The sequence below is a fragment of the Myotis nattereri genome, assembly GCF_964212035.1.
Source record: "Myotis nattereri genome assembly, chromosome: 11".
Classification (NCBI taxonomy): Eukaryota; Metazoa; Chordata; class Mammalia; order Chiroptera; family Vespertilionidae; genus Myotis; species Myotis nattereri.
Genome location: NC_138086.1, coordinates 4,109,726 through 4,134,503, shown reverse-complemented (window position 1 = coordinate 4,134,503; position 24,778 = coordinate 4,109,726). Strand labels below are relative to the sequence as shown.

The 24,778-nt window shown below is 56.6% G+C and overlaps 1 protein-coding gene across 5 annotated transcripts in view; it reads left to right on the top strand.

Annotated features, from left to right (window-relative positions):
- Window positions 1-24,778, top strand: part of DPP6 (dipeptidyl peptidase like 6) — a gene marked incomplete at its 5' end in the record, with an annotated part of 642,841 nt that overhangs the window by 567,144 nt on the left and 50,919 nt on the right. For all 5 annotated transcript variants that reach the window (XR_013996566.1, XM_081101874.1, XM_081101876.1 and 2 more), the window contains 3 exons: window positions 462-559; window positions 22,643-22,766; window positions 24,412-24,450. Coding sequence is in view for 4 of the 5 variants with exons in the window: in XM_081101874.1 (XP_080958000.1) it covers window positions 462-559; window positions 22,643-22,766; window positions 24,412-24,450 (261 nt within the window). The remainder of the gene's footprint in view (window positions 1-461; window positions 560-22,642; window positions 22,767-24,411; window positions 24,451-24,778) is intronic.

The window sequence follows — 24,778 nt, the reverse complement described above, 5'->3', positions numbered from 1 at the left end:
CACAGCCCTGCAGATGGTGCAACACCACAAAGTCCCTTCCCCTTCCTGCTGGTGCCACTGGTCCCAGGACAGGGAGTGAGGGTTCAGAGGGAGGAGGTTCTGTTCCTTTCAAAGGACTTCGTTTTCCCCCCGCTGGGCCACGCCGTCCTCACCATCGTCTCCACTTCCAGAATTTTCTCTCCTTCTCCTTATCTATTTGTTTCCCACTCCCAGGGGCTCAGCCAACGGAGTGGTGCTGGCCTGGTGATGACAGGTGGCGGGGAGGGCTGGGCTCAGTGAGGAGAGGGCAGGCTTCCAGCCGCGAGGAGAAGTGGTCGGCTCACGCAGGAGCAGCCTGCCCCAGCAAGCTTTGCTCCTTAGCTCTGAGCTGCAGGCCCCGGGGCCTGTGCCCTGGGAAGACTCCCCAGGCCGGCTCCGGCCAGGCCGCGGTGGCCTCACCTCCCATCCTCTTGTCCCCCCAGGCCGGGTGTGAGAACCCCAGCATCTCCCTGCACGTCATCGGCTTAAACGGGCCCACCCACGACCTGGAGATGACGCCACCGGACGACCCGCGGATGAGGTTTGCTCCCCTCAGTTACGTTAGAAAATAGCAATGACGAGGTGAATGGTTGCCGAATGTGCATGGTCTCTCCGGGCCCCGGCGTTTTACTGCTAACGTAAATGTCCGAGAAAAAGGTACTTACCTGTTTCCCATGTTTTATCTGGGTGTCCTGGCGGGGACACCAGCCTGCAGTCCTACATCTCTCACCCTCACCCGGGAACCTGGCTGCGCTCCTCCCAGAGGGCCGTGGTGTCGACCACAGGTGTCCAGCAGGGGGCGCACTGACTCCACCTTTCCAAACAGCCCACGTAATGGCACTTTTTGTCCCTGACGCCCCATTCTTGGAGTGTCATTCCGGAGCAGCCCTGTGCCCGCTGTTTCCTGAGCCAACTCCCCCAGAGGGTGAGGGAACAGCGTGCCATTGGGGGGACGTTTTGACACAGATGATCCTGTTATTATTAACATCTAGTGCAGGTGGATTTGTTTTTAATCAAAACAACTGAGTAGCATCTATCAAAGCGAAGTGGCCTGAATATCAGTTTCATTTTGTCCCAAAGTTCAGGGAGCCTGGAGGCGTGGAAACTTCCGGGGCCCACTTATGTGTCATTAAACTCTGCTGAGAATATGGGCGGGGACTGGGGAAGGGGTGGGCGTTCGATTGGCACAGGTGCCCTCACTCAGAGAGCCCTGCAAGTCTATAAATGGCCCCGGGAGCCAAGGGCGATTCCTCCTCAGACTCGCAAACGCCAGCCCAGATGTGGCCAGAGCTCTGCCCCTGCAGGGTCCCCGCGCTGTGGGCAGCTCCTGGCAGCTCCCGGCTCAGGGCTGGAGGAGTGAACCGGTGGTTCTGCTGGTCTGAGTGGGGCACTTCTGGCGGTGACGCCCACGGTCACCCTCTGCCCCATCTGCAGAGGAGGTCCTGTAGGATGCCATGGGCGGGGTGGGGAGTCCAACCTTCCTCCTTCAGGGACTGTAAAGTGTGTAAGCGCCTCAGGCGAAGGGCTCCCTGCGCGTGTCCCGCCCGGGACTGATCCCCCTCTCGCCTCCCGTCCCCAGGCCTGACTCTTGCAGCCTCTCCCCAGGGAGTGGGCCCTGCGCGTGCACCCTTTGCTGGTCCCGGACTGAGACCCGCGCGATTGGAACTGCTTGGCTTGGGGAGAAGGAGCGCTGCTCATTGCTCCACCTTCTCCTGATGCCCACAGATGCCCGCTTTCCCGCAGCCCCTCCCTGCCCACCTCCTGGGCCCCGCCCAGCAGACTCACTGAATTAATACGGCGTCCCCTGGAACAGGGAGCCATGGGCTGGAGCGCACTGGAAACCTCACTTGGTTTGGTGGTGCTGCTGCCGCAGGCTGGTCGGCTCCGGGGGCAGGACGCACGAGCTCTCTCCCAGCCCGAGCCCGGGCTGCCCTCAGGGCCCCTCGCTCTCCTTTCCTGAGCTATTGGTGATGCCCTTTCTCCCGCAGTGCGCAGTGCGAGGCTGTCATACCTCTGCGGCGGCCACCCTGTCGCAGCCCCTCCCTGTCACACTCCCTCACACTGTCTCAGGTGCACAGACAGATGTGCACCTCGGGCATCTGTTTCCTGAGCAGTTATTATCCGCCACCCATGAGACTGAGGGTGTGGTGGGTGGGGAGGCACAGAGGGCACCTGAGCCTGGGGACTGAGTGAGCAATTGCAGGAGGGGGGGGCAGGAGAAAGTGGGGGGTGGTGATTAGTCTGGAGGTGGCAGCACCTGTTGAGGGCAGTGTCTGCCACCGGCGTCTGGGGCCGGAGCCTCTGCTGTGGGGACGCCCTGGTGCTGTCGTGGTCAGCAGTCCTGGCCTCTGCTCACTGGGGTCAGAGCACCTCCCTCAGTGTGACAATCACAGACATCTCGGTCACTGCCCGGTGCCCCCCCAGTCGAGGTCGGCTGGTTGACAGTGACAACTGCCTGAGTTCCCATCCTGGTCTGGCCTGGGTCCTGCCTCAGTTTCCTCCGCTGCACAATGAGATGAATATTAGTAAGAGACGTGTTTACTCTCAGGGTGGTTGTGGCAACGGAATGAGAGAATGCACTCGGCACAGGGCTGGCTCGCGGGCGCCGCCCGTGTCCTGGCTATAAAGTCCACCTGTCCCTGGCACTCTCCCCTGGGGGACTCAGCCCCGCCTCATCCTCGGAACTTCTGGTTCATACCTGCCCCCCCCCCCGCCCACCCACCCACCATGGCCACTCCCACTGGTCAGGCTGTGACTCTCGGGCAGGCAGTGAGCATGCGGTTTACAAAGGGAACCGGTGAGGTGTTAGAACCAGGCTGCAGGGCTGGAGAAGCTGGGTGTGCAGGGACCGTGGGACACAGAAGTGTGAGGGGACGTCTGCTGGGTTATGGGTTCAACGGGGCCCTCACTGTGAGCTCCAGGGAAGGCCTGCTCCGCAGACACCGCCCACGCCATGGGAAGCCACGCCAGCCCCGGAGGAGCACACGGGATTCTGTGTGCCTCCCACTGGTTTAGGGTCCATTTCCTAACCATCGCTATATGGCACCCAAACAGAACACCCAGAATCACCTCTAAAGTGGCGCAGATCGCATTCTCCCTCTGCTAGAGCCCCACTGGGTTTCCTGTCCCTCAGGGTGAAGGCCAGACTTGCCGCGGTGCCCTCAGGCCCGGCTGCCTGCTGTGGCTGCCCAGTCCTGTCCCACTGGCCCTGCAATGACTAGGCTGGGTTCCCCTTCTGTAGGGACTTGGCCCAGGGCTCCCGCTGCCTGACCAGCTCCGCCCACATGACCACAGGGTGAGCCGAAGCCCCGGCCCACTCCCTGCCTTAGTTTCCTGGCAAAGTGTCTGCACACTCCATCTCTGCATCCTGCTGCCCGCCGCCCGGCAGGGAGAGGCCAGGCAGCAGGCCCTTGGTGTGACTGCAGCCCCAGCAGGCCCGGGCGGAGCATGCGCTCAGCAAACCTCTGTGCAGGGAGCAGCTTCACTCAGCCATGGTGCCGAGGGGATTCCCAAAGAGTGAGATTCTCCCGCTGCCGGCACCTTTCATCTCAGAAGGACGCTGGAGGGGACGCAAAACTGTCCTCTACCCACCCCAGGCTCTCAGCTGGGCGCTAACAAGACAAAATCAGGTGGTTTATTAACACGTGTAGCCCACGCCACGTGACAAAAAATCTCAATGAAAAGTAACTCAAAGCACCTGCAGTGGGAAAGGTCATTTGTAGCGCATTGGCACACACAGGACGCAGCTTCCGTTTCCAGGACACAGACTGTGGGAGGGACTCTGAGGAAGGCTTCTCTGCAGTTCCAGGGGCTCGTCTGAGGTTCCAGGGGCTCCTCTGTAGGTTCCTGGGTTGGTCTGTGGTTCCTGGGGACCGTCTGTGGTTCCCTGGGACCGTCTGTGGTTTCTGGGGACCATCTGTGGTTCCTGGGGCTCATCTGTGGTTCCTGGGGACCGTCTGTGGTTCCCAGGGCTCGTCTGTGGTTCCTGGGGACCGTCTGTGGTTCCCGGGGCTCGTCTGAAGTTCCTGGGGACCGTTTGTGGTTCCTGGGGCTTGTCTGTGGTTCCTGGGGCTCATCTGTGGTTCCTGGGGACCATTTGTGGTTCCCGGGGCTCGTCTGTGGGTTCCTGGGTTGGTCTGTGGTTCCTGGGGCTCATCTGTGGTTCCCAGGGCTCGTCTGTAGTTCCTGGGGACCGTCTGTGGTTCCCGGGGCTCGTCTGTGGTTCCCGGGGCTCGTCTGTGGTTCCCGGGGCTCGTCTGTGGTTCCTGGGGACTGTCTGTGGTTCCTGGGGCTCGTCTGTGGTTCCCGGGGCTTGTCTGTGGTTCCTGGGGCTCGTCTGTGGTTCCTGGGGCTCGTCTGTGGTTCCCGGGGCTCGTCTGTGGTTCCTGGGGACCGTCTGTGGTTCCCGGGGCTTGTCTGTGGTTCCTGGGGACTGTCTGTGGTTCCCGGGGCTCGTCTGTGGTTCCCGGGGCTTGTCTGTGGGTTCCCGGGGCTCGTCTGTGGGTTCCTGGAGATCATCTGTGGTTCCCGGGGCTCGTCCGTGGGTTCCTGGGTTGGTCTGTGGTTCCTGGGGCTCATCTGTGGTTCCCAGGGCTCGTCTGTAGTTCCTGGGGACTGTCTGTGGTTCCCGGGGCTCGTCTGTGGTTCCTGGGGCTCGTCTGTGGTTCCCGGGGCTTGTCTGTGGTTCCTGGGGACTGTCTGTGGTTCCCGGGGCTTGTCTGTGGTTCCCGGGGCTTGTCTGTGGGTTCCCGGGGACCGTCTGTGGTTCCTGGGGCTCATCTGTGGGTTCCTGAGGATCATTTGTGGTTCCCGCGGCTCGTCTCTGGGTTCCGGGGCTCGTCTGTGGTTCCCAGGGCTCGTCTGTGGTTCCCGGGGCTTGCCTCTGAGCTCAGCTCTGTCCCCAGGAAAAGGAGACTTTCCCTGCAACCCCACCCCCACCCCCCGCCTTTGATAGAAAGGGGGAGGGGCTGCTTTCATGGCCTTCAGCTCAGAATAGCCGTCATGTCCAAAGCCTATTTTGGGTGACCTATTCTGGTTTCCCTCAGCACTGCCGTAGAAAAGTTAAAAATCAGATGCCTACTTTGTGCAGAGTTATAAGTAGGAAGGAGACCTAGCCAGTGTCCTTGAAGACCTAGGCAGGGCAGACGGCGACAAAGAAATACATCACATTAAAAAATATCAGCCCACCGGTGTGGCCCGCCGGAAACTCTGCTGTGTGCGCCACCGCCAGGCACCACCCTGGCCTCTCCGCCGGTCATCGCAGCCCAGAGCCAGGACAGCGCAGGGTCAGCAGCCGTAAAGATGCTGCCGGGGCCACGGGTGGAAGAGGCCTGTCCACACATGATCCCAGGAGCAACGCTGAGGTCACCTGGGAAATGTTTACGATAAAGATGACAGTGGTGACCCAGGACCACAGGCAGGCGGCGATGCCTGGCCACACTGAGAGAGTGCTGGACACCCGGAGGACGGTGTGTCCCGGTGGAGCTGTCACTCCGCACGGCGGCCCTGTCCTTCAGTTTCTACAGCGTCACGTGGGAAGCAGCCGCACCAATGAAACCAGCACAGTTGCTTTGCTGGGTTCCAGCCTCTCAGAGCCCCTGAGCTGGGAGTGGGGTGAAGCTGTGAGACACGCGGCAGGTCGTCCGGTCAGGAGCCAAGCTGCCTGTGCTGATGGTATTCTCTCCTCCAAACACCGACTCGGGTGACCACGACCGCCGCCCCACGCAGTTTCCTGATGGCCTACAGCACAGCCCAAGAAGGACGCCAGCACTGGGCCCAGGCCACACTCCCCTGCCACCACCTCCCACAGCCCATGAAAGGCCCAAAGGCCGCTCGTTTTTATGTGATCTTACTCACCTTATTCATTTCAATCTTCCGGACCAGGATTTAGGATCTGCTCAGCTCATAGCACACCGTCCCTGCTGGATGACGGCCTCTCTTGTTTTATTTGTGGTGGGTTTTCTTTTTCAAACTTATTCTCTATCCATTCTCCCCCCTCCCCACTTCATTGGCACCTGCTTAAAATGCATCTGAGTACCCTTTGTCCCTGTTAATGTTTGTAAAACATGCACTGTGTGTGTGTGTGTGTGTGTGCGCGCGCATGCGCTCTTACCTTACATAGATGGCATTGTGATGCATAGAGACAGAGATAGAGACAGAAAGAGAAGATAGAGATAGGGAGATAAAGATAGAGATAGAGATAGAGATAGAGATAGAGATAGGGATAGGGATAGGGATAGGGATAGGGATAGATAGAGGTAGAGGTAGATAGAGGGAGAGGGAGAAGTAGATAGAGGGAGAGGGAGAGGGAGAGGAAAAAAGAGAGGGAGAGGGAGAGATAGACATTTATATGTGCGTGTAGATCTGTTTCCTCTTCCCTCACTCAGCACTGTGGGGACCCCTAGCACATTGATGTCTGTGGGCAGCTCGCTGCTTCTGACTGCACACAGTAACCTCTGGATTTCTGCAAATTCCAAGAGGCTGAGATTCTCATGGCTTCCTCTGTCTCCTCCACATGCATCGCCCATGCAACCCCATGCTGACCCAGAGAGGAGTGCAGCCTTCTTCCTGTACAAAATCTGGGCTCGTATGGAGATTGGCCGCCCATCTACTCCAGTGCAAGGCTTTGTTAAGGGCTAGGGAACAGAGATCATCAGGCAACGAAACATCACAGAAAATCAGGGTCCTCAATCTTAATGACCTGAGCCTCATGCCACAACATTATACCACCACCACTACCTTCACCACCACCACCATCACCACACCATCACCACCACAACCATTACCACTATTAACCCCACCATCACCATCACCTCTATTACCACCACCATCACTACCACCACCATCATCACCACACCATCACCACCACAACCACTACTATCATTACCCCCACATTACCACCACCACCACCGTCACCACCACCATCACCATCACCACCATTACCTCTACCACTATCACCACTATCACCTCCATTACCATCATCATCACCACCATTACCACCACCATCACCATCACTACCATCACCACCACCATCACCAACCACCTTTATCACCACCACCACCATCACCATCATCACCACCACCACCACCACCACCATCACCACCACCACCACCACCACCACAGTGACCATCAATACCACAACAACACCATATTACCACCACCACCACCATCATCACCACACCATCACCACCACAACCACTACTATCATTATCCCCACATCACCACCACCACCACCATCACCATCACCATCACCATCACCACCATTACCTCTACCACTATCACCACTATCACCTCCATTACCATCATCATCACCACCATTACCACCACCATCACCACCACCACCATCACCACATCACTACCATCACCACCATCACTATCACCACCACCACCTTTATCACCACCACCACCATCACCATCATCACCACCACCACCACCACCACCACAGTGACCATCAATACCACAACACCACCATATTACCACCACCACCACCACCATCACCATCACCACTATCACCATCATTACCACCATAACCACCATTACCATCACCACTTCCATTACCACCATTACCACCATCATCATGATCACCTTCATCACCACCACTACCATAACTAGCACCATTACCACCATCATGACCACCTTCATCACCACCACCACTACCATAACCAACATTATCACCATCACCACCACCACCACCTCCATTACCATCACCATCACCACCATTACCACCACCATCACCACTACCACCTTCATCACCACCACCACCACCACTGCTATCACCACCATCACTATCACCACCACCACCACAATGACCATCAATACCACAACCACCACCACCATTACCACTACCACCACCATCACCATCACCACCATTACCTCCACCACCATCACCATCACCACCATTACCATCACCACCACCACCACTACCACCATTATCACCACCACCACCACCACCATCACCACCACCTCCATTACCACCATTACCACCATCATCATGACCACTTTCATCACCACCACCACTACCATCACCAGCACCATCACCACCACCATCACCATAACCACCACCTTTGTCACCACCATCACCTCAACCACTACCTTCACCACCACCACCACTACATCCACGAGCACCATCACCACCTGACTTGCTGATAGCTGGGTTCTGAATCAGAGATAGAACCAGGATGAACACAAGACCCTGATACCTAATCCACTGCTCGTGTCATTGCCCCAGAGCTATGAAACAGCATGTTCCACTTCCTGCTTACACTCTCAGGTGGCACAAGCTATATTGCAAGATTTAATTGCAATTAAATCTCCTTCTTGGTTTCTGTCATCAGGGGTGTGGTGTGAGTTTGTTTTTGTTTTTAAGCTTCTTGGGCGATTCTGAAGCATGTCCCAGGTGGACAAGGCCCTCTCCATAGCAATGGTTTCAGTGGAATGGGAAAACTGTCGCACTGTCCAATGTCCCCACCTCCATCCCTGCATCCGCTATCGACTAACATGTTTCTCATCCAGGCTTCTGCCCTCCCATCAATGACTGCGGGAAGGTATGTGTTTTACCTGACGTGACTGAAATGTGAGAGTGCTCTGGGTATGGACCACAGATGCATAAATGCTCTCTATTGCCCTCAGAGCTGGCCCTATCTCTGCTTCCACTGCATGTGTCGGGGGATGGCCAAGGACATTCCGATTCCCAGGGGTTTGTCTTAAGCAGCAGTCCTCCATCAGCTCACGGACAGCTGCTGTGTTCAGTGTCCGGTCAGGTGTGGGCTGTTATCCACGAGGGCAAGAAGCCACTCGTGGTGATTGCAGAAGCGGAGATGCTCCGGGCCAGAGGAGTGATGTTGGTCACTGCAAAGGGGCTTCACAGCGTGATGTTGGTCCCGGTTCCGGTGCTCTCAGGGGAAGCGCCCGGTGCTTTAGGGCCCGGAACCCTGAGCCGTGGGTGTCCGGACAAGCAGGTTCCAGGGAAGAAAGCGTGTTCCACATGGCTGTGCCATTTGGAAAGGCGGCCAGGTTGTTCCGAAACACTGAATAGACGGTGAGCCGTCTGGCAGGAGACAGTGGGAAAGAACATGGCTTCTGCCTTGCCCACCCCCTTCAGTAAGCACCTCTGCTGGCCACAAGCTCTGCCAGCCGAAGAGCAGCGCTGACACTCGAGGACGTCGGCAACATGCTGCCCAAGGCTTGCCAAAGCCACGTCGCGAGGCCCCCGAGGCTGGGTGACAGCAAACTCAGGGGCAACGTGGCAGGTACAGGCTGTGGGGGCCACGGCCAGCAAGTCCAGGCATGGCTTTGATGGCAGCGCAGGACCACAGGGTTTGGCAAAACGTACCCCCTCGTGTTGAAGGTGCTGGCGTGTGCTGAGGGTGAGTGGCAGGGGTCAGAGCTGCCACCCAGCAGGTCTGCCCTGGCTCTGGTCCCCGGAAGGGCTTCCTTCCTGGGACTGTTTCCGGAAGGGCTCGGCATGTCCCTTATGCCCCTCACACCTCCTCCACAACCCACAGGGAGATGGAGGCCCACGGAGGGCCGGCGACCTGTACAGCCACCACGGATTCATTCCCGGCCAGGCCGGGGCCTGGGCCGGGGTCCTGGCCTGGCGTCCTTGGCACCTCTGTGGCCGCTCTGTCCGCTCAGACTCCCCTGGTGCCCAGGACGCTGTGAGCAGACCCTTCCCCACACACCCAGCGAGCCCCTGGTCACCGTCAGTGTTCTGAGCGCCTCCCATGGCGGTGCCACAGCCAGGGAGCCGAGGGGTGCGGACAGGGCCCCACAGAGGGACTGGTGCGGGGGGATCACTCCTTCCTCCACCCCCGCCAGGCGCGTTTCCCAGCGACTGAGTTCCCGCATCCCTGCTCCTGGGCTTGGGGTGACTCTCTTCCCCTCCCCGACACCTGACGACACGTCACTGTCTCCTGCGCCGAGTTCCACGGCCCCGGTGGCCATTCCCTCCGCGCGGTTCTCTCGTCTCTGCCTGAAATCGGCCGGTCTCATCCTCGTCAGCGGGCCTTTGTGTCTGGGGAGAGTCCTGGTGAGACTCTGCACACGGAAGGGGCCACCCCACTGTTATTTGAGGGGTAGAGGCCCAGGTGCCGCCTAAGGTCACTCCCCAGGGCTGACGGCTCACCCCTGGACGGACCCGCTTCCTGAAGTGTGATTCTGTCCAAAAAACTCTGGACTTCGATCGAGAGACTTTACTAGAAGACTGCTGTACCCGGGAGAAAAGCAGGGCTGCCTGACGCCGTGCCCCTCTCCGACCCAGCAGAAGCTCGCCTTTCTCCCCCGGGGGGAGAGGGAGCGCGGAGAGAGGGGAAGCTGCCAGGCAGGGCAGGCACCAGGGCGTCGCGAGGAAAGTGCCCCGTGAGGTCAGCTGCTGCCAGGAGGAGCTGTACGGGGCACCTTCCACGCTGGGGACAAGCAGAGCTCAGGAGAGGACCAGGCTCCAGTTCGGTCAGGAAAGAGCAGCAGGCAGCTGTGACACGTGCTCAGCTGTGCTGACGTGGCCTCACCGAGTTCACTGTGCAATGGGGACAGCAGAGGTTTAGAAGGAGGCAGCTGTCCCATGGCCAGGACAGGGTGAGGACGAGGGTGGCGGGAGCTGAGGAGCAGGTGCTAGAACCAAGCCCAGAGATGCAGGTTGCCAAGGTGAGGTTGCCATGGGAACGCTGCTCCCCATCCCGCCCTCACAGAGGTACCAGTTCTAGAAACACCTGAGCGGCTCTTGACCTTGAGCAGATGGCACAGGCCTCTGAGCTCAGTGTGGCCAGACGGTCAGGACATTTCTCTGTCTGCACAAGACTTGGCCGCATCTGAGGCACAGCGAGTGGGGACATGGTCACGGAGGCAGTGCCAGGCAGGGTCAGCAAGGCCCTGGCTGGGGCGCGGGGTGGTCATTGGAGCTGCCTGAGCCTGAAGTTGCTCTTCAGGTCCTTCGTCTGTAATGGGGGAAAGTGGGCATCTCAGGACACGTCTGGCTATGAGTCCAGCAGGGCTCAGTGTGCTCCCTGGCACGTTTGAGCTTCAGTTGTGGCCTGGACCTCAGGTGAAGGTCTCTAGGGAAAGGGGAGGGGAGGCCCAGGGGGGCTAGTGTGGTTCTCTCCGTATCTGTGTCCCCTCAGGAAAGAAAGGGGTTCATTCCAACAGTGCTGAACCAGGCAGAGCTGGTGAAGGAGAGGGCAGGGAGGAGTCCCACCAGGAATGGGAAGTGTCCAGAAGTCAGAGGCAGCTGGGTCCCTGTGACCATCCCAGGCCTGAGGGGACGGGGGAGCAGTACAGGATCCTGGGGACAGAGAGCCTAGTGCAGCAGCCACCAACAGGGACGAGGGACTTGGTTTGATGGACTCTATGGAGTCATGGAAGCAAATGCCCACTTTTCCTCTCTCTCACCCTTGGATCTCCTACGGGTGCTCCTAGGGGGCAGCCAGAGCCCCTTGATGCCACCTGTATGGTGAGCCTTTCCCTCTCATGGGCACAGAGAGAGCATGGTGGGAAAGGGGGACGGGGCCTGCAGCGTCACAAGGAAGACATCCAGCTCATCCTCGAATGACACAGGAATCTCAGTGCACAAGGGTGTTTAATACCTATTGAGTGGACAGGTCAGGTATATGGGTGGGTGGATGGAGGGTGGAGGATGGATGGATGGATGATGGATGGATGAGTGGATGAGTGAGTGGATGGATGGATAGATGGATGGATGGATGGTGGATGGATGGATGAATAGTAGATGGGTGGATGATGGGTAGATGGGTGGAGGTATGATGAATGATGGATGGTGGATGGGTGAGTGGATGGATGGTGGATGGGTGAGTGGATGGGTGGTGGATGGGTGAGTGGATGGGTGGATGGGTGGAGGTATGACAAATGATAGATGATGGATGGATGGTGGGTGGATGGATGGTGGATAGCTCTGAGTGTGTGAAAATGAAGGCTAGAAAAGGGGCATGAGACTGGCCTCCACCTCTTCTATTCAACAGATCCCTTCAAGCTCAAAGCATATGAACTATTGAGTCAGGACTCCACGGTTCCTAAGATGCCACACCTCTCACTTCCTTCTACCGCCTCCTGACAGTTGGCCTGCATTAGGGCCAGTGCCTGAGACAGAAGGAAAGGGTAACATGATCTGTGCCTACCTTGAAAGTGAGATTGTGGAAATCTACATCACGTAGTATTTTTGCATTTTGCAACATGCAGCCTGCCTGCAGATGGTTTCACGGTCATGTGACTGCCCTCGGCGTATGCAGAGGCACACGCTGCATCACTGGGGACCTTGGGGACCCGGCGTCCTTTCATTCTGCTCAACGATGTCTTTTTGCTAAAGAACATTTTTTAATTTGTTACGCATGGTATTTCTTTGCTCTAGCTTGATCCATGGAATAAACAATGCTTTTAAAATGCCAGCATTAATCGCAGGCTCTCCATTTCAGTAGACAAACAAGCCTGTTGTTCCTCACCCTTTCTTGGCACACGAGTGTCGGGAGCTCTGCCAGAATTTGGAATAGCGAGATGTGACAGGCACATTCACCCCTGCACGAGGGATGGTGCGCCATCAGTATTTCATGGCAAACAAACGGCCCGATGAAAACGCACACACTGCTCACCAAGAAGAGCCGCTGGGCTGGGTGTGAGGGCTCCTCTCTGGACGTCCGAGGGAATGTGCCCCTCAGCCAATGGGGCTTTCAGTAAGTGCCCCTCCACATGCTTCCTCCTGGTAGAGCTGTGCTTTCCTGGGCAGAAGTTAGGGGCTGCGAGTCTGTCTCCCCACCAACCATGAGCCCCCCATACGGCAAGGGTTTGGCCCCATGGCTGCCAGCATCCAGCGCCGTGCCTATGGCACTGAGCCTGACTAAATGCTCCTGGAATGAACATATTTGTGGGTAGATAGCGTGTTTTAGAATAAAGAGAAAATTAGTATCATTCCCTCCAGGAATCTTTGCTTCCTGCTTACGTTGTGGTATTGTGTTCTTTATAAAATGCAAGTTCTGTGATTCTCAAAATGCGACGACTTTTGTCTGTGACGATCAAAGAGCTTCGGGAGCTCACCGCATCTGGACCCTGTCTCAGGACTAGGTTAGGGTTAGTTCATTCACCTTCTTTTTTTTTTTTTTAATATATACTTTATTGATTTTTTACAGAGAGGAAGGAAGAGGGGTAGAGAGTTAGAAACATCGATGAGAGAGAAACATCGATCAGCTGCTTCCTGCACACCCCCTACTGGGGATGTGCCCGCAACCAAGGTACATGCCCTTGACCAGAATCGAACCTGGGACCCCTCAGTCCACAGGCCGACGCTCTATCCACTGAGCCAACCTGGTTAGGGCAATTCACCTTCTTAATTACTCTATTTTCCCATGGGCGTGAACTGTGCCCAACCCCTCTTTATTGAAAGCACCTCCCCTGCTTACGGTGCCTCCGTTCACTCAGAGGATAGTCTGTAAGGGCAGAGGCAGAGACAGACATGAGGACTATGGGTAAATGGCACGTGGACTTGTTTTCTTAGACTCTGCTCACCTGCATGTCACATGGCTCACGCAGACCAGTGCATCTCCCACCTGAGCGTCACTGCGTGAGTCACCTGGGGTCCCAGCCACACTCCGAGAGTTTCAGACTCAGCAGGCCTGGAGTGAGGCCTGAGAGTTTGTATTGCCAAGTGCCGTGGGTCTGGGACCATCCTGTGGAGTTAGGGTTAGGGTTAGGGTTTAGGGTTAGGATTAGGTTAGGTTAGGGTTAGGGCGTAGGGTTAGAGTTAGGGGTTAGGATTAGGGTTAGGGTTTCGGTTTCGGTTTAGTTTATGGTTGGGTTGGGGTTTATTAAACGCTGTTTCTAATGCTGCCTCTCTCCTGTGGTGGCATCATCTTCAGCTGACTGTCCGCAGACACCCACCAACATCACTGCTGTTTGCTGCTCTTTGTGGGCGGGCCCTGCCTCTCTGAGTGATGCTGATAGCGACCTGCCACAGCCCCAGGCTAAGGCACAGCGAGCCCTCGGAAAGGCCCCCTTTTCCCTGCATCCTTCCGGGCGGCTGGGAACGGGAGGAGCTGATAGATCACAGCGGCCTTCGTGTTCATCACCGCACTGACACCAGCAGGCTCCTCGGGCAGTCGGGCCGCGGGGCCCGTCACCACGCCACGCCCTGTAGGCGCCTGCTTCCCCGCCGCATCGGCAGCGTCCGCGCCTGGCAGAGGGTGACCTCCTTCCCACTCGGCCGTGCACCTGCTTTGCTCTCTCCCATTCCCACATCCCTCGCTCTCCATCCGGGCAGCACTGCTTCCGTCGCCTGCCACGTCCTCAGCTGTCATAGCTTTCCCTGCGGTCCCAGCCGCGGCGCTGGGCCTGATGCGTGAGAGGCGTGCCCTTGGCCCTTTGCCTCGAGGAATGGATGAGGAGAGACCCGAGGGCAGGGGTCGCAGGTGTGGGAAGGGGGAAGGCAGAGAAGATGGCCATGGCCGTGGCTGTGACCGCAGCATCTGCCCCTTTTCATGGTTCTTGAGTGGGTCAGAGATGCCTGGGAACTCCACACAGAATAGCAGGCGTCTGTCTGGACTGACTCCCCAGCTGGAGGCGGGCGCGTGGGGTCCCCAGGCCTCATTGCCTGTGAACTTCCCTCCAGCCTGGAAGTCCCTGCCCATGGACACAGCCCGCCCAGCCTCTGTGGCTTCTGCTGACACCTCTGAAAGTGCCATTCTCCTGGGACAAGGCCTCGTGAGGACACAGAGCCGGGACTCAGGCAGCAGGTCTCCAGTTTGCCAACCCCACTGGAGGGACACCCGCCTGGGAGAGGCTTGCAAAGGCCCACTCTACAAAGTGCAGGAGACACAGAGGCTGCGGACCAAGCACCAGGAGCCCTGAGCAGGCGGGGCCTTCAACTGTCATAAGTGCCTACAAAAGGAAGCCTTCGCAAGGCTAAGGCAACATGCTGCTTCCTCCTTCTCTTGTTTCAAAAGGACAGAAAATAAATGTGTGCCCCATCCATGTAGGTGCGTCCCGTCTGTGTAGGTGCATCCAGCCCATGTAGGTGCGTCCCATCCATGTAGGTGCGTCCCGTCCATGTAGGTGCGTCCCGTCCGTGTAGGTGCGTCCCGTCCGTGTAGGTGCGTCCCGTCCGTGTAAGTGCGTCCCATCCGTGTAAGTGCATCCCCTCCGTGTAAGTGCGTCCCGTCCGTGTAGGTGCGTCCCGTCCATGTAGGTGCATCCCGTCCATGTAGGTGCGTCCCGTCCGTGTAGGTGTCCCGTCCATGTAGGTGTGTCCCGTCCATGTAGGTGCGTCCCGTCCGTGTAGGTGCGTCCCGTCCGTGTAGGTGTGTCCCGTCCATGTAGGTGCATCCCATTTAGTGTAGGGGCGACCCCGTCTGTCCAGGGCGTTCTAACTAAAAGCTGTGTCTTCAGTTTGGTGGAAATTCATCTCAGACCTTGATCAGGCCGAGAGCATCAGGCAGCCCTTCCCGGGCCCGTGTGGGTGACCATGCTGTGTCACGCCCTCCATGCCCCTCCCTGCACCAAAGGGCACCATCTTAGTTCAAATCCACAGCAGACCAGCTGTTGGGATTTCCAACCTTTACCTCCTTCTCCCTAAAGCAACCCTCATCCTCAGCTTGCTGCCATCTGATCTGACCTTACCCCTTCATGGACACTTATGTTATTCACCTACCAGGTTAATGGTGGACACTATTGCGTGTTCTTTTGCTCACCTGCCCACTCCTGTTTTCTCTGCTTTTAACGGTTCACTTCCTGAGGAGCTCGAAAAAAATGACTGCTCTTGTGAACTCAGTCTGCCCAGAAGGGCCCAGGGCACCCGCGGGCCTGTGCGCCGGGGCACCCCAGGTCCTATGCACCCGTGGCACCCCAGGTCCTGTGCACCCGTGGCACCCCAGGTCCTGTGCGCCCGTGGCACCCCAGGTCCTGTGCGCCCGTGGCACCCCAGGTCCTGTGCGCCCGTGGCACCCCAGGTCCTGTGCGCCCGGGGCACCCCAGGTCCTGTGCGCCCGTGGCACCCCAGGTCCTGTGCGCCCGGGGCACCCCAGGTCCTGTGCACCCAGAGAGCAGACGTCTGTCCCAAGGCCCCTGTGCCTTTTCTGGAGTCACTAAAATGTTTCTCCAGAACTCCACACATTTCCTTTTTGGTTAATTTTCATTTGTGTTTAGCGTTATATTTCCTTTTTCTAAAGTAATGCATATTGATGCTTAAAATAGGAAACAACAGTCCCTTCTGCCTCTCAGCATCCCAACCCCAGAATGGAGACCACCTTAACTCTTTTATACCATGTCCCTGGGAGTAACATCATGTCGCCAAGAATATGCTCCTTTTGCTGCTTTCTACTAATTAATTTATTTGTTTTTTATTGTCCTTTTTATTGATTTGAGAGAGAGAAAGCACATCAATTTGTTGTTCCACTTATTAATGCATCATTGGTTGATTCTTGTATGTGCCCTGACCAGGGACCGAACCCACAACCTCAGTGTACCAGGATGATGCTCTAACCAAGCCTGAGCCACCCAGCCAAGCCCTTTATTTTCTTTTTAAATGATAGACAAGAAGTTGGCACACTTTCCTCTACACCCCTCTACCTTCTCCTTATATGTGCACTAGGGGCCCGGTGCACGAAATTCGTGCACTGGGTGTGTGTTGGGGGGGAGTGTCCCTCAGCCCAGCCTGCCCCCTCTCACATACTGGGAGCCCTCAGGCGTTGACCCCCATCACCCTCCGATCGCCTGATCGGCCCCTTGCCCAGGCCTGACGCCTCCGCCAGAGGTGTCAGGCTTGGACAGGGGACCCCCATCTCCCCCCGATCACTGGCTCTGGCCCCCGCCCAGGCCTGAGGCCTCTGGCCCAGGAATCATGCCTGGGCAGGGGACCCCCATCTCCCTCTGATCGCTTGCTCCACCCCCCGCCCAAGCCTGACGCCTCTGACCCAGGCTTCAGGCCTGGGCAAGGGGACCATTATATCCCCCCAATCCCCGGCTCCGCCCCCCACCCAGGCCTGATGCCTCAGCCAGAGGAGTTGACCCTCATCACCCTCCGATCACCAATCACCGGATCGGACCCTTGACCAGGCCTGAGGCCTCTGGCAGAGGTGTCAGGCCTGGGCAGGGGACCCCCAGCTCCCCACGGTTGCAGGCTCCGCCCCTGCCCAGGCCTGACACCTCTGGCCTAGGCGTCCGGCCCAGGCAGCGGGGACCTGCAGTGGCAGCGGGGGGCGCCGCGATCATGGGCTTCGCTTTAGGCCCAGGCAAGGGACCCCTAGCTCCCGGGACTGCCAGCTTCGACCGTGCCCAGCTCCCATCGCTGGCTCCACCCCTACTTCCTGCTATCACTGGCCAGGGCGGCAAAGGCGCCTGATTCTGCGATCATGGCTGGGGGGCAGGGCAAAGGTGGCCCCAGGGCCGCCTTTGCCCTGCCCCCCAGCTCTTAGCTCCCCCCTGGGTTTCCGATCACTGTCAGTGGCAGGGGGCTTATTCCTGCTTTCCCTTTCGCCTCCCTGCATTGTGCCTACATATGCAAATTAGCCACCATCTTGTTGGCAGTTAACTGCCAATCTTAGTTGGCAGTTAACTGCCAATCTTAGTTGGCAGTTAATTTGCATATAGCCCTGATTAGCCAATGAAAAAGGTATCGCCGTACGCCAATTACCATTTTTCTCTTTTATTAGTGTAGATTTTATTTTCTCTGCAGGTTACCTTTATAAACTTAACCTAGAGGCCTGATGCACTAAATTCGTGCAAGAATAGGCCTTCCTTCCCCCAGCTGCCGGCACCAGCGTCCCTCTAGCACCCGGGACCTGGGCTTCACTCTGGCTCCGGCTTTGTCTGAAAGGACGTCCGGAATCACGTCCAGAATGATGTCCGGTTTAATTAGCATATTACACTTTTATTATTATAGATAATATTGCCACAAGTTCCCTTCACATTGCATTATGATAAACAAGAAATCATACCTCCCAGTTTATAAGATGTTAGTCCTGCCCTTTCCGATAGGTCCCTTCCCTGTCCCTGAAACTTCTGTTGCCTTTTTTAAAAAATTTTGTATCATTGAGATTTATGACATTTGCATTCTTTCTTGTAACCATAACTAAATCTTCATTACTTATCTGTAGGCTGATTCTAAAACATTAACACAAATAAACACCATTGACTTCATTATAAGTAATTATCTTGCATGGCAGAGCCGAGTAGTATTCTGTGACTGTGTCTCTTTTATGTTCTGCTTTTCGTTTTTCCCAGTTTTATATTGCCTTTGTTTTTCACTTGGACTATTTGGTTTTATCAGACTTTCATTTTTATTTTCCAAACTCTATCAGGTGCTCAGTTGCAGTGCCCTTTCACCCAGACCCATCTCTCCGAGGGTCCTCCACTACCCTGCCCTAGTCTGGACCAGCCACTCACTGTCACACCTGACCACGGCCATCCTGGCCTTCCCTTGCTGCACTCCCTCTGGGAGCCAATGTGACCTCTTCTTCCTGACTCACCCCCACTTCTGTCCGGAGGACATCCTCGAGGTGTTTTCCTAAGAAAGGACGATTGGAACAAACTTTTCGAATTCTTGAATATCAAAAAACTGTCTTTTCCTCCCATTTGTTGAAAATTTTAGCAGTATGCAGACCTGTAGTCTGAAAACCATTGTCCCTCAAATTTGGAGGTAGAGCTCCGTTGCTTCTGGAGCTCAGTGCTGCTGGTGGCCAGCCTGGTGTCCGCTGACACCTGCTCTTCTGGGGGGTCACCTATTCTTGTTCCAAAAGCCCTTTTGATTTTGAAATAACATCCAAATGGGTTTCATTTATCATCTTTCTCATTCTGAGACTCTCAGATGAAATCCCTGTTCAGCCACATTTCTCTGCTGCATGATATTGTACCTAGACCTCAAGTCCTCAGAATTTTCTCGGGGTCCCACTGTACAGGGACTTTAGGGTGCTGCTTTTTCAACCAGCCTTGCCTCTTACTACTCTTCTGTCTGCAGAGGAGTAGTAAGGGAACAGACCTGTGTTATTCCTTTACTAGTAGCCCTGCACACAAATCCCTGCACCAGTAGCTCGCTGCTGCCCTCCTGTAGCTCTCTGCCCGCTGCCCTGTCTCCTGTAGCTTGCCCCCCCTTCATAGCTTGCTGCCCTGCCCCCTCCTGTAGCTCGCCGCCTCCCCCGTGTAGCTCGCTGCCCCACCCTCCTGCTGATCTGGTCGTGACTCGGTCGGTCGTTACGCTTCACGGTGTAACAACCATTTGCATATTACATCTTTATTATATAGGATTATCATCACAGTTAGGTTTCCACAGAGGGGAGCCATTAATAAACATGATATATCCACCAACTTATGTGGGAAACCTCCAGTTTCTCCTTAATGACCTCCTTATTTAAGAAGTAATCTCCACTTTATAGAAATAATCATCACTTGCCACCCCACGAGCTATTAAGCATTTGGATAAATTTTCTTTTGAGATTTTTTTTTCTAGAAATGCATACGTGTTCTTTATTGCTTGTCTGTTTTGTTTTTTTGTTTTGTTGTTTTTGGGGTTTTGTTTGTGTGTGTGTGTTTGTGTGTGTGTGTGTGTGTGTGAGTGTGTATGTGTGTGTTTTATCATTAAGCCATATTCCCAGCACCATTGGTAGTATGAATCTTCCTTTCCCCACTGTTTTGATCTGACACTTTTATAAAATAATAAATTATATATATAAACTGTTCTGTGCCTATGGAAACCATTGTGATTAAGGCTGTTCACCGGCTTGTAGACCTACTGATTCTCACATCAGTAAAAAGTCTAGGGCCAAACTATAGTATTAACAGCTTCTCGTCTACACCCCTCTCATGAGGATTAGACTATTTTAAAGACTATCTTGGCCATTTTTGTTCATTTCTTCTTATATATAAAGTTTAGAATTATGTTGTTAGCTGACCCCCTCTTGGAAAAGAAGCTCCTTGCTCTTCCTATTAGAATTGAGTGGCTTTCTTTCACAAATGTGAGTGCTCCCCAAGGGACAAGCTGTGCAAAGTGCTGAAAATACGAACGTGAGGAGGGCGGGTACGGTTGCTGCCATTCAGCGCGTACTGTGTCCAGTCAGTTCTTCCCCAGTTAGCCATGATTTTGAAAGCTTGACCACATTTAGTGTTTTTATTCTAGGAACATAGTGTGTTTGCAGTCCTTTCTCTTAAACACTGTCTGTCTGTTTCATTGATTGTGTTTTTATTTTTAATCTTCCTTGAAAAAAAATTACTCAATTTTTCTAATTCTATGAAATATTCACCCAATATTTATTTTATATTATTTTATCACCTAATAAGGACTTTTTGCATTTGCATTCAAGTTTTGTGATCAAATTGGTAGCAGTTTGGGACCAGATGGGGCTGAATGGACTTTAGAAAGTATCTTCTCACGTGCTGTGCTGTGACTCCGAGCCTTGACCTGTGCCTGGCCCTCAGAGACGGTCTAGTCAAGAAGACGCGCTCTGCGTTGGTTGTTAAAGCAGGCCGGGGTGTCACAGGCCATCAGGCCCCAAGCCAGGGAACAGCGGAGCAGCCAGACCTCTGTCCTTCGTCAGATGTGTGACCGGTGCCCGTGGAGCGCGGGGCCTGGGAGAGCACGCCTGCTGAGTGACTCATTGGCCTGGGACGTGGGGGGCCGCATGCTCAGGGGTGCGTCCTACGCAGGGTCTCTTTCTTGCCTTTGGACGTCCCCTCCCTGTCGCCCACTCTGGCCGCTCTGGAAGAGCGTTCCCGGCTCAGGGGCAGGGCTGCCGAATCCCCCTCGGCCTCTCCGAGTCCACCTCTCTGCCATTTCCCTTCGCGTCTTTGTTGTCCCCTCAGCTCGCCCTGGAGGTTAGCCTCACGCGCTCCTCTCATGTTTTCTGCGTGGTTTCCTCCACCCGCACGTGCGCACGACCTCATGTTCTCCCCGAGGACAGAGCCCACCCCCGACGTCCGGCCGCAGACGGGGTGGCGAGGCCTCGCTCCTCTCCCCGCCCGTGGGTGCTGCGTGGCCGCTTCTCCGAGGGACTCTGAGCAGAGCCTCAGCGCGGCTCCTGCTCCGCTGGGCTGAGGTGGGTTCCCTCCCGCCGCCTGTAGGATGGTTTTGTTTGAATTCTAAGTTGATTGGTGTCTGTGATGCCGCCGAGGCAGGAAAGCCGAGGTTGGTGCTGGCTGGTGCTCCCAGGAGGGCAGGGCAGTGAGTGGGCAAGAGAACATGCCCCCGCCCCCAGCCGGCCCAGCCCACGGGCCCGCGGGGCCGCCATCGCCGCCGCCTCCCTTGCAGCCGGAGTCTTGCAGCGCTGTCGGGGGCTGCTGTGCCTTTTGCTCCCTTGGCTTCACCCAGGTGGACTATTTTCTGATGGAGCCGGAGCCGGGGTCGCTGGCCCACGCGCCACACCCTCCACGTGAACATCGGCATCTCCGCCGTGGCCTGACGAGCAGAGCGAGCGCGTGTCCGTCCCCACGGCTCTCCCACTTCCTGCCTCTTCATCATCTGCCCAGCAGGGACTCAGACCATGTGTGACGTAATTCAAATAAAAGTCTTCCCTTTGGAGCAGGGGCTGGGCCTTGAGTTGATTTGAAGGGCCTGAGCGCATCCATGTGTTTATGGCGCAAATATTGAGGAGCTGCTCAAACCCACCATTGCACACGCGGCCCCGAGCCTGCAGCGGGCACAGAGGCGCAGCCTTTTGGAGCAGGAGCCACAGGCCTGGGAGAGAGCAGGTCAGGGAAGCACAGCCAGACCCCACGGGCCTGGGCGCGCTGGGCAGACACACGCAGAAAACGGTGCTGCAAAGAGGCCGGAAACCTGGAGGGTTGAAACCCCTAAACGCTGGCTCCCCTTGCCTGACCCACCGCCATATTCTCTGTAAGGTCGAGGACACGGCCCCAAGCAGTTGCCCGGCCTGCCCTCCCCCGACCAGTTTCCCACGGGCTCCTGGCTCAGGTGAAGTGGCTAAAACCCTGACAGCAAACGGGGAGATTGAGGTCGGCACAGCAATGAATCTCCTGGTGAGCGGAGCTTAGGGCAAGCCCCGGGCTACGCCAGCCTGTCCGTGGACGTGGTTACCAAGTACGCGGAGGCGTCTTTCCAGCTGGGAGCTGTCGAGCGACGTCCTGCAGTCTCTAGTGGCAAAGGGCCAATAGGACCACAGGGCGTCCTGAGCGGCTGCCCTCACTAGGGGTGGACGGGGCAAGCAACGGGAGGAGTGTTCGCTGGCCTCCAGAATGTTCTTCGAATTCACCTGCGAATATTCTGTGCATTTATTTTCTTCTTCCTCTTAAATGTACTTTTCCCCCTAAAACAAAATCCCAGTGTTGGAGGGCCCTGAGCAACTGGATTAATCACCAGCAGCCCCAGTCCTTCCTGCCGACCTCAGCACAAAGCTCCGTGGTGTTTTCGGGCATGTGACCTCTAGGCTGTCAAGCCAAGTTCACGGGCACCGGAGCCAGTTTCCCAGATTAGCCTGCGGACGTGCCGGGTATCTCGTCACTACGGGAGAGGGAAGTGGCCCACAGAGCCTTCCTCAGTGCGGCAGGGCCTTCCCACGGGAGTTGGGAACCCCCACCCACCCACCCACACGTGCTTCTGCTGTGGCCCCGACGTCCAGGGCCCAGACGAGCCGTCTCTGGTCCCGTGGCTCCGGCCAAGCCGCTCACCTGTGTGCCTGTGTGTTTCCAGGGAATACTACATCACCATGGTGAAGTGGGCCACCAACACCAAGGTCGCCGTGAACTGGCTGAGCCGGGCGCAGAACGTGTCCATCCTCACCCTGTGTGACGCCACTACGGGCGTCTGCACCAAGGTACGAGCAGGGAGCACCCAGGCCTCGGCAAGGCCACCCTTGAGCCCTTTGGGCTTGGTAGCTGCAGGCAAACCGCTCAGCGGCTTGCTGGTCAAGGTGGCAGCCTGCATCCAAGTCTCGGCATTGGTGCCACCTGGTGGGTGGCTGCAGTACTGCCGAATGCCCGGGGCTTGCTCTTTCAGTGCCTCCTGGCCGTGTGCATTCTTTTTTTGGCCTTGAATTTTCATTTCCCAACTGCAGAGGAAAAGGCTTGCAAAGCCACTCTGTTGGGACTCGGGAGCAGCTCTCGCTGCACTGCCTCAGTGAGACACGGCGGTCTGTACTGAGACCGAGGGGTTCGCACATCACTTAGCGCAGATCCAGGTTATTCTGAGGGCTCGCTCGAGGTGAAGGAGGAGGGATGGACACCAGCTAGTCCTATTCTTACCTGTGCCCCTGCGAGTGTCCGCCACCGAAACGCCATGGCCAGCAACAGCCCTGGGCGCCTGGAGGCGGACCAACCCCCGGACCAGCTCACGGTTGGGATGTGTTGGATCTTCTATTAGGCGTACTCCACGCATTTCGGTAGGCCTACTTCTCATTTCCTTTCTAAACCCCCTTAATGTATCCGAACAAGGATTGTTACTCAGAGTTGGTAAGTCCACATATGCACGTACGGGTGCACACACAAATTCCTAAAACAAACAGCACTTGCGTTTGCTTTTACATGGGCACGTGCCAGGTCAGGGGTGACCATCTAATGGGGACCTGCCTGGTTACGGGTGAGCATCTAATAGGGACCTGCCTGGTCAGGGGTGAGCATCAAGTGGTAAAAGTGCCCCATCTTCCAAAGGATTCCACCTGCATGGAGTTGTCCTTGGATCTGGGAGAGTGACATTTCTTGTTTGAGGACACTTGGTTTTGGCTCTGAGCCACACTATAAGACCACCTCATCCTGAGCAGTAGCCTGGTCCCGATTCGTGGCCTGGTCCCAAGCTGTGGCCTGATCCCAAGCTGTGGCCTGGTTCCTACTGTGGCCTGTCCCGAGCTGTGGCCTGGTCCCGAGCTGTGGCCTGGCCCCGAGCTGTGGCCTGGTCCTGAGCTGTGGCCTGGCCCCGAGCTGTGGCCTGGTCCCAAGCCATGGCCTGGTCCCGAGCCGTGGCCGGTTCCCTAGCGGTGGCCTGGTCCTGAGCCATGGCCTGGTCCTGATGGTTCCCTGGTCCCGAGCCATGGCCTGGCCCCGAACGGTGGCCTGGTCCTGAGCCATGGCCGGTTCCCTAGTGGTGGCCTGGTCCTGAGCCGTGGCCTGGTCCTGATGGTGGCCTGGTCCCGAGCCGTGGCCTGGCCCCGAGCCGTGGCCTGGTCCCGAGCCATGGTCTGGTCCTGAACCGTGGCCTGGTCCCGAGTGGTGGCCTGGTCCCGAGCGGTGGCCTGATCCCAATGGTGGCCTGGTCCCAAGCCGTGGCCTGATCCTGAGCCGTGGCCTAGTCCTGAGCATTGGCCTGGTCCCGATGGTGGCCTGGTCCCGACCTGTGGCCTGGTCCCGAGCGGCCCCAGCGCTGTCTGTGCTGATGCAGCCATGGGGCACGGGAAGCAAACTGCTTCACTGCGGGTCACGGACATGGTGGCCCCAAGGCCTTTCTCTAATGCTCTTATTTCATTTCAGAAACACGAGGATGAAAGTGAAGCCTGGCTCCACAGACAGGTATCTATTCCATGAGTGAGTTCCCCCACTGGGGGCGTTTGCATCTCACAATGACCCCAGGGGGGCCCCAAGCAGACACTAGGCGTGCGTGGCCCTGGTGAGCGCGGCCGCCTGCCACCCTGCTCCCTCCGTGGCCTTCGCACTCCTGGAAGGCAGGCTCTGAGGAGGATGCTTGAGAGTCGCTGCTCTTGACAGCCTACAATGTGTGGTGAGACCTCAGGTCTCCGGTACATGATGCCCTGTGGGTGAAGGAAAAATGGTGAGTTTCCCAGAAGGAAAGGAAACATGGGCAATAGTTCTGTTTTCTCCACGTGGTCTCGTGGGGTCT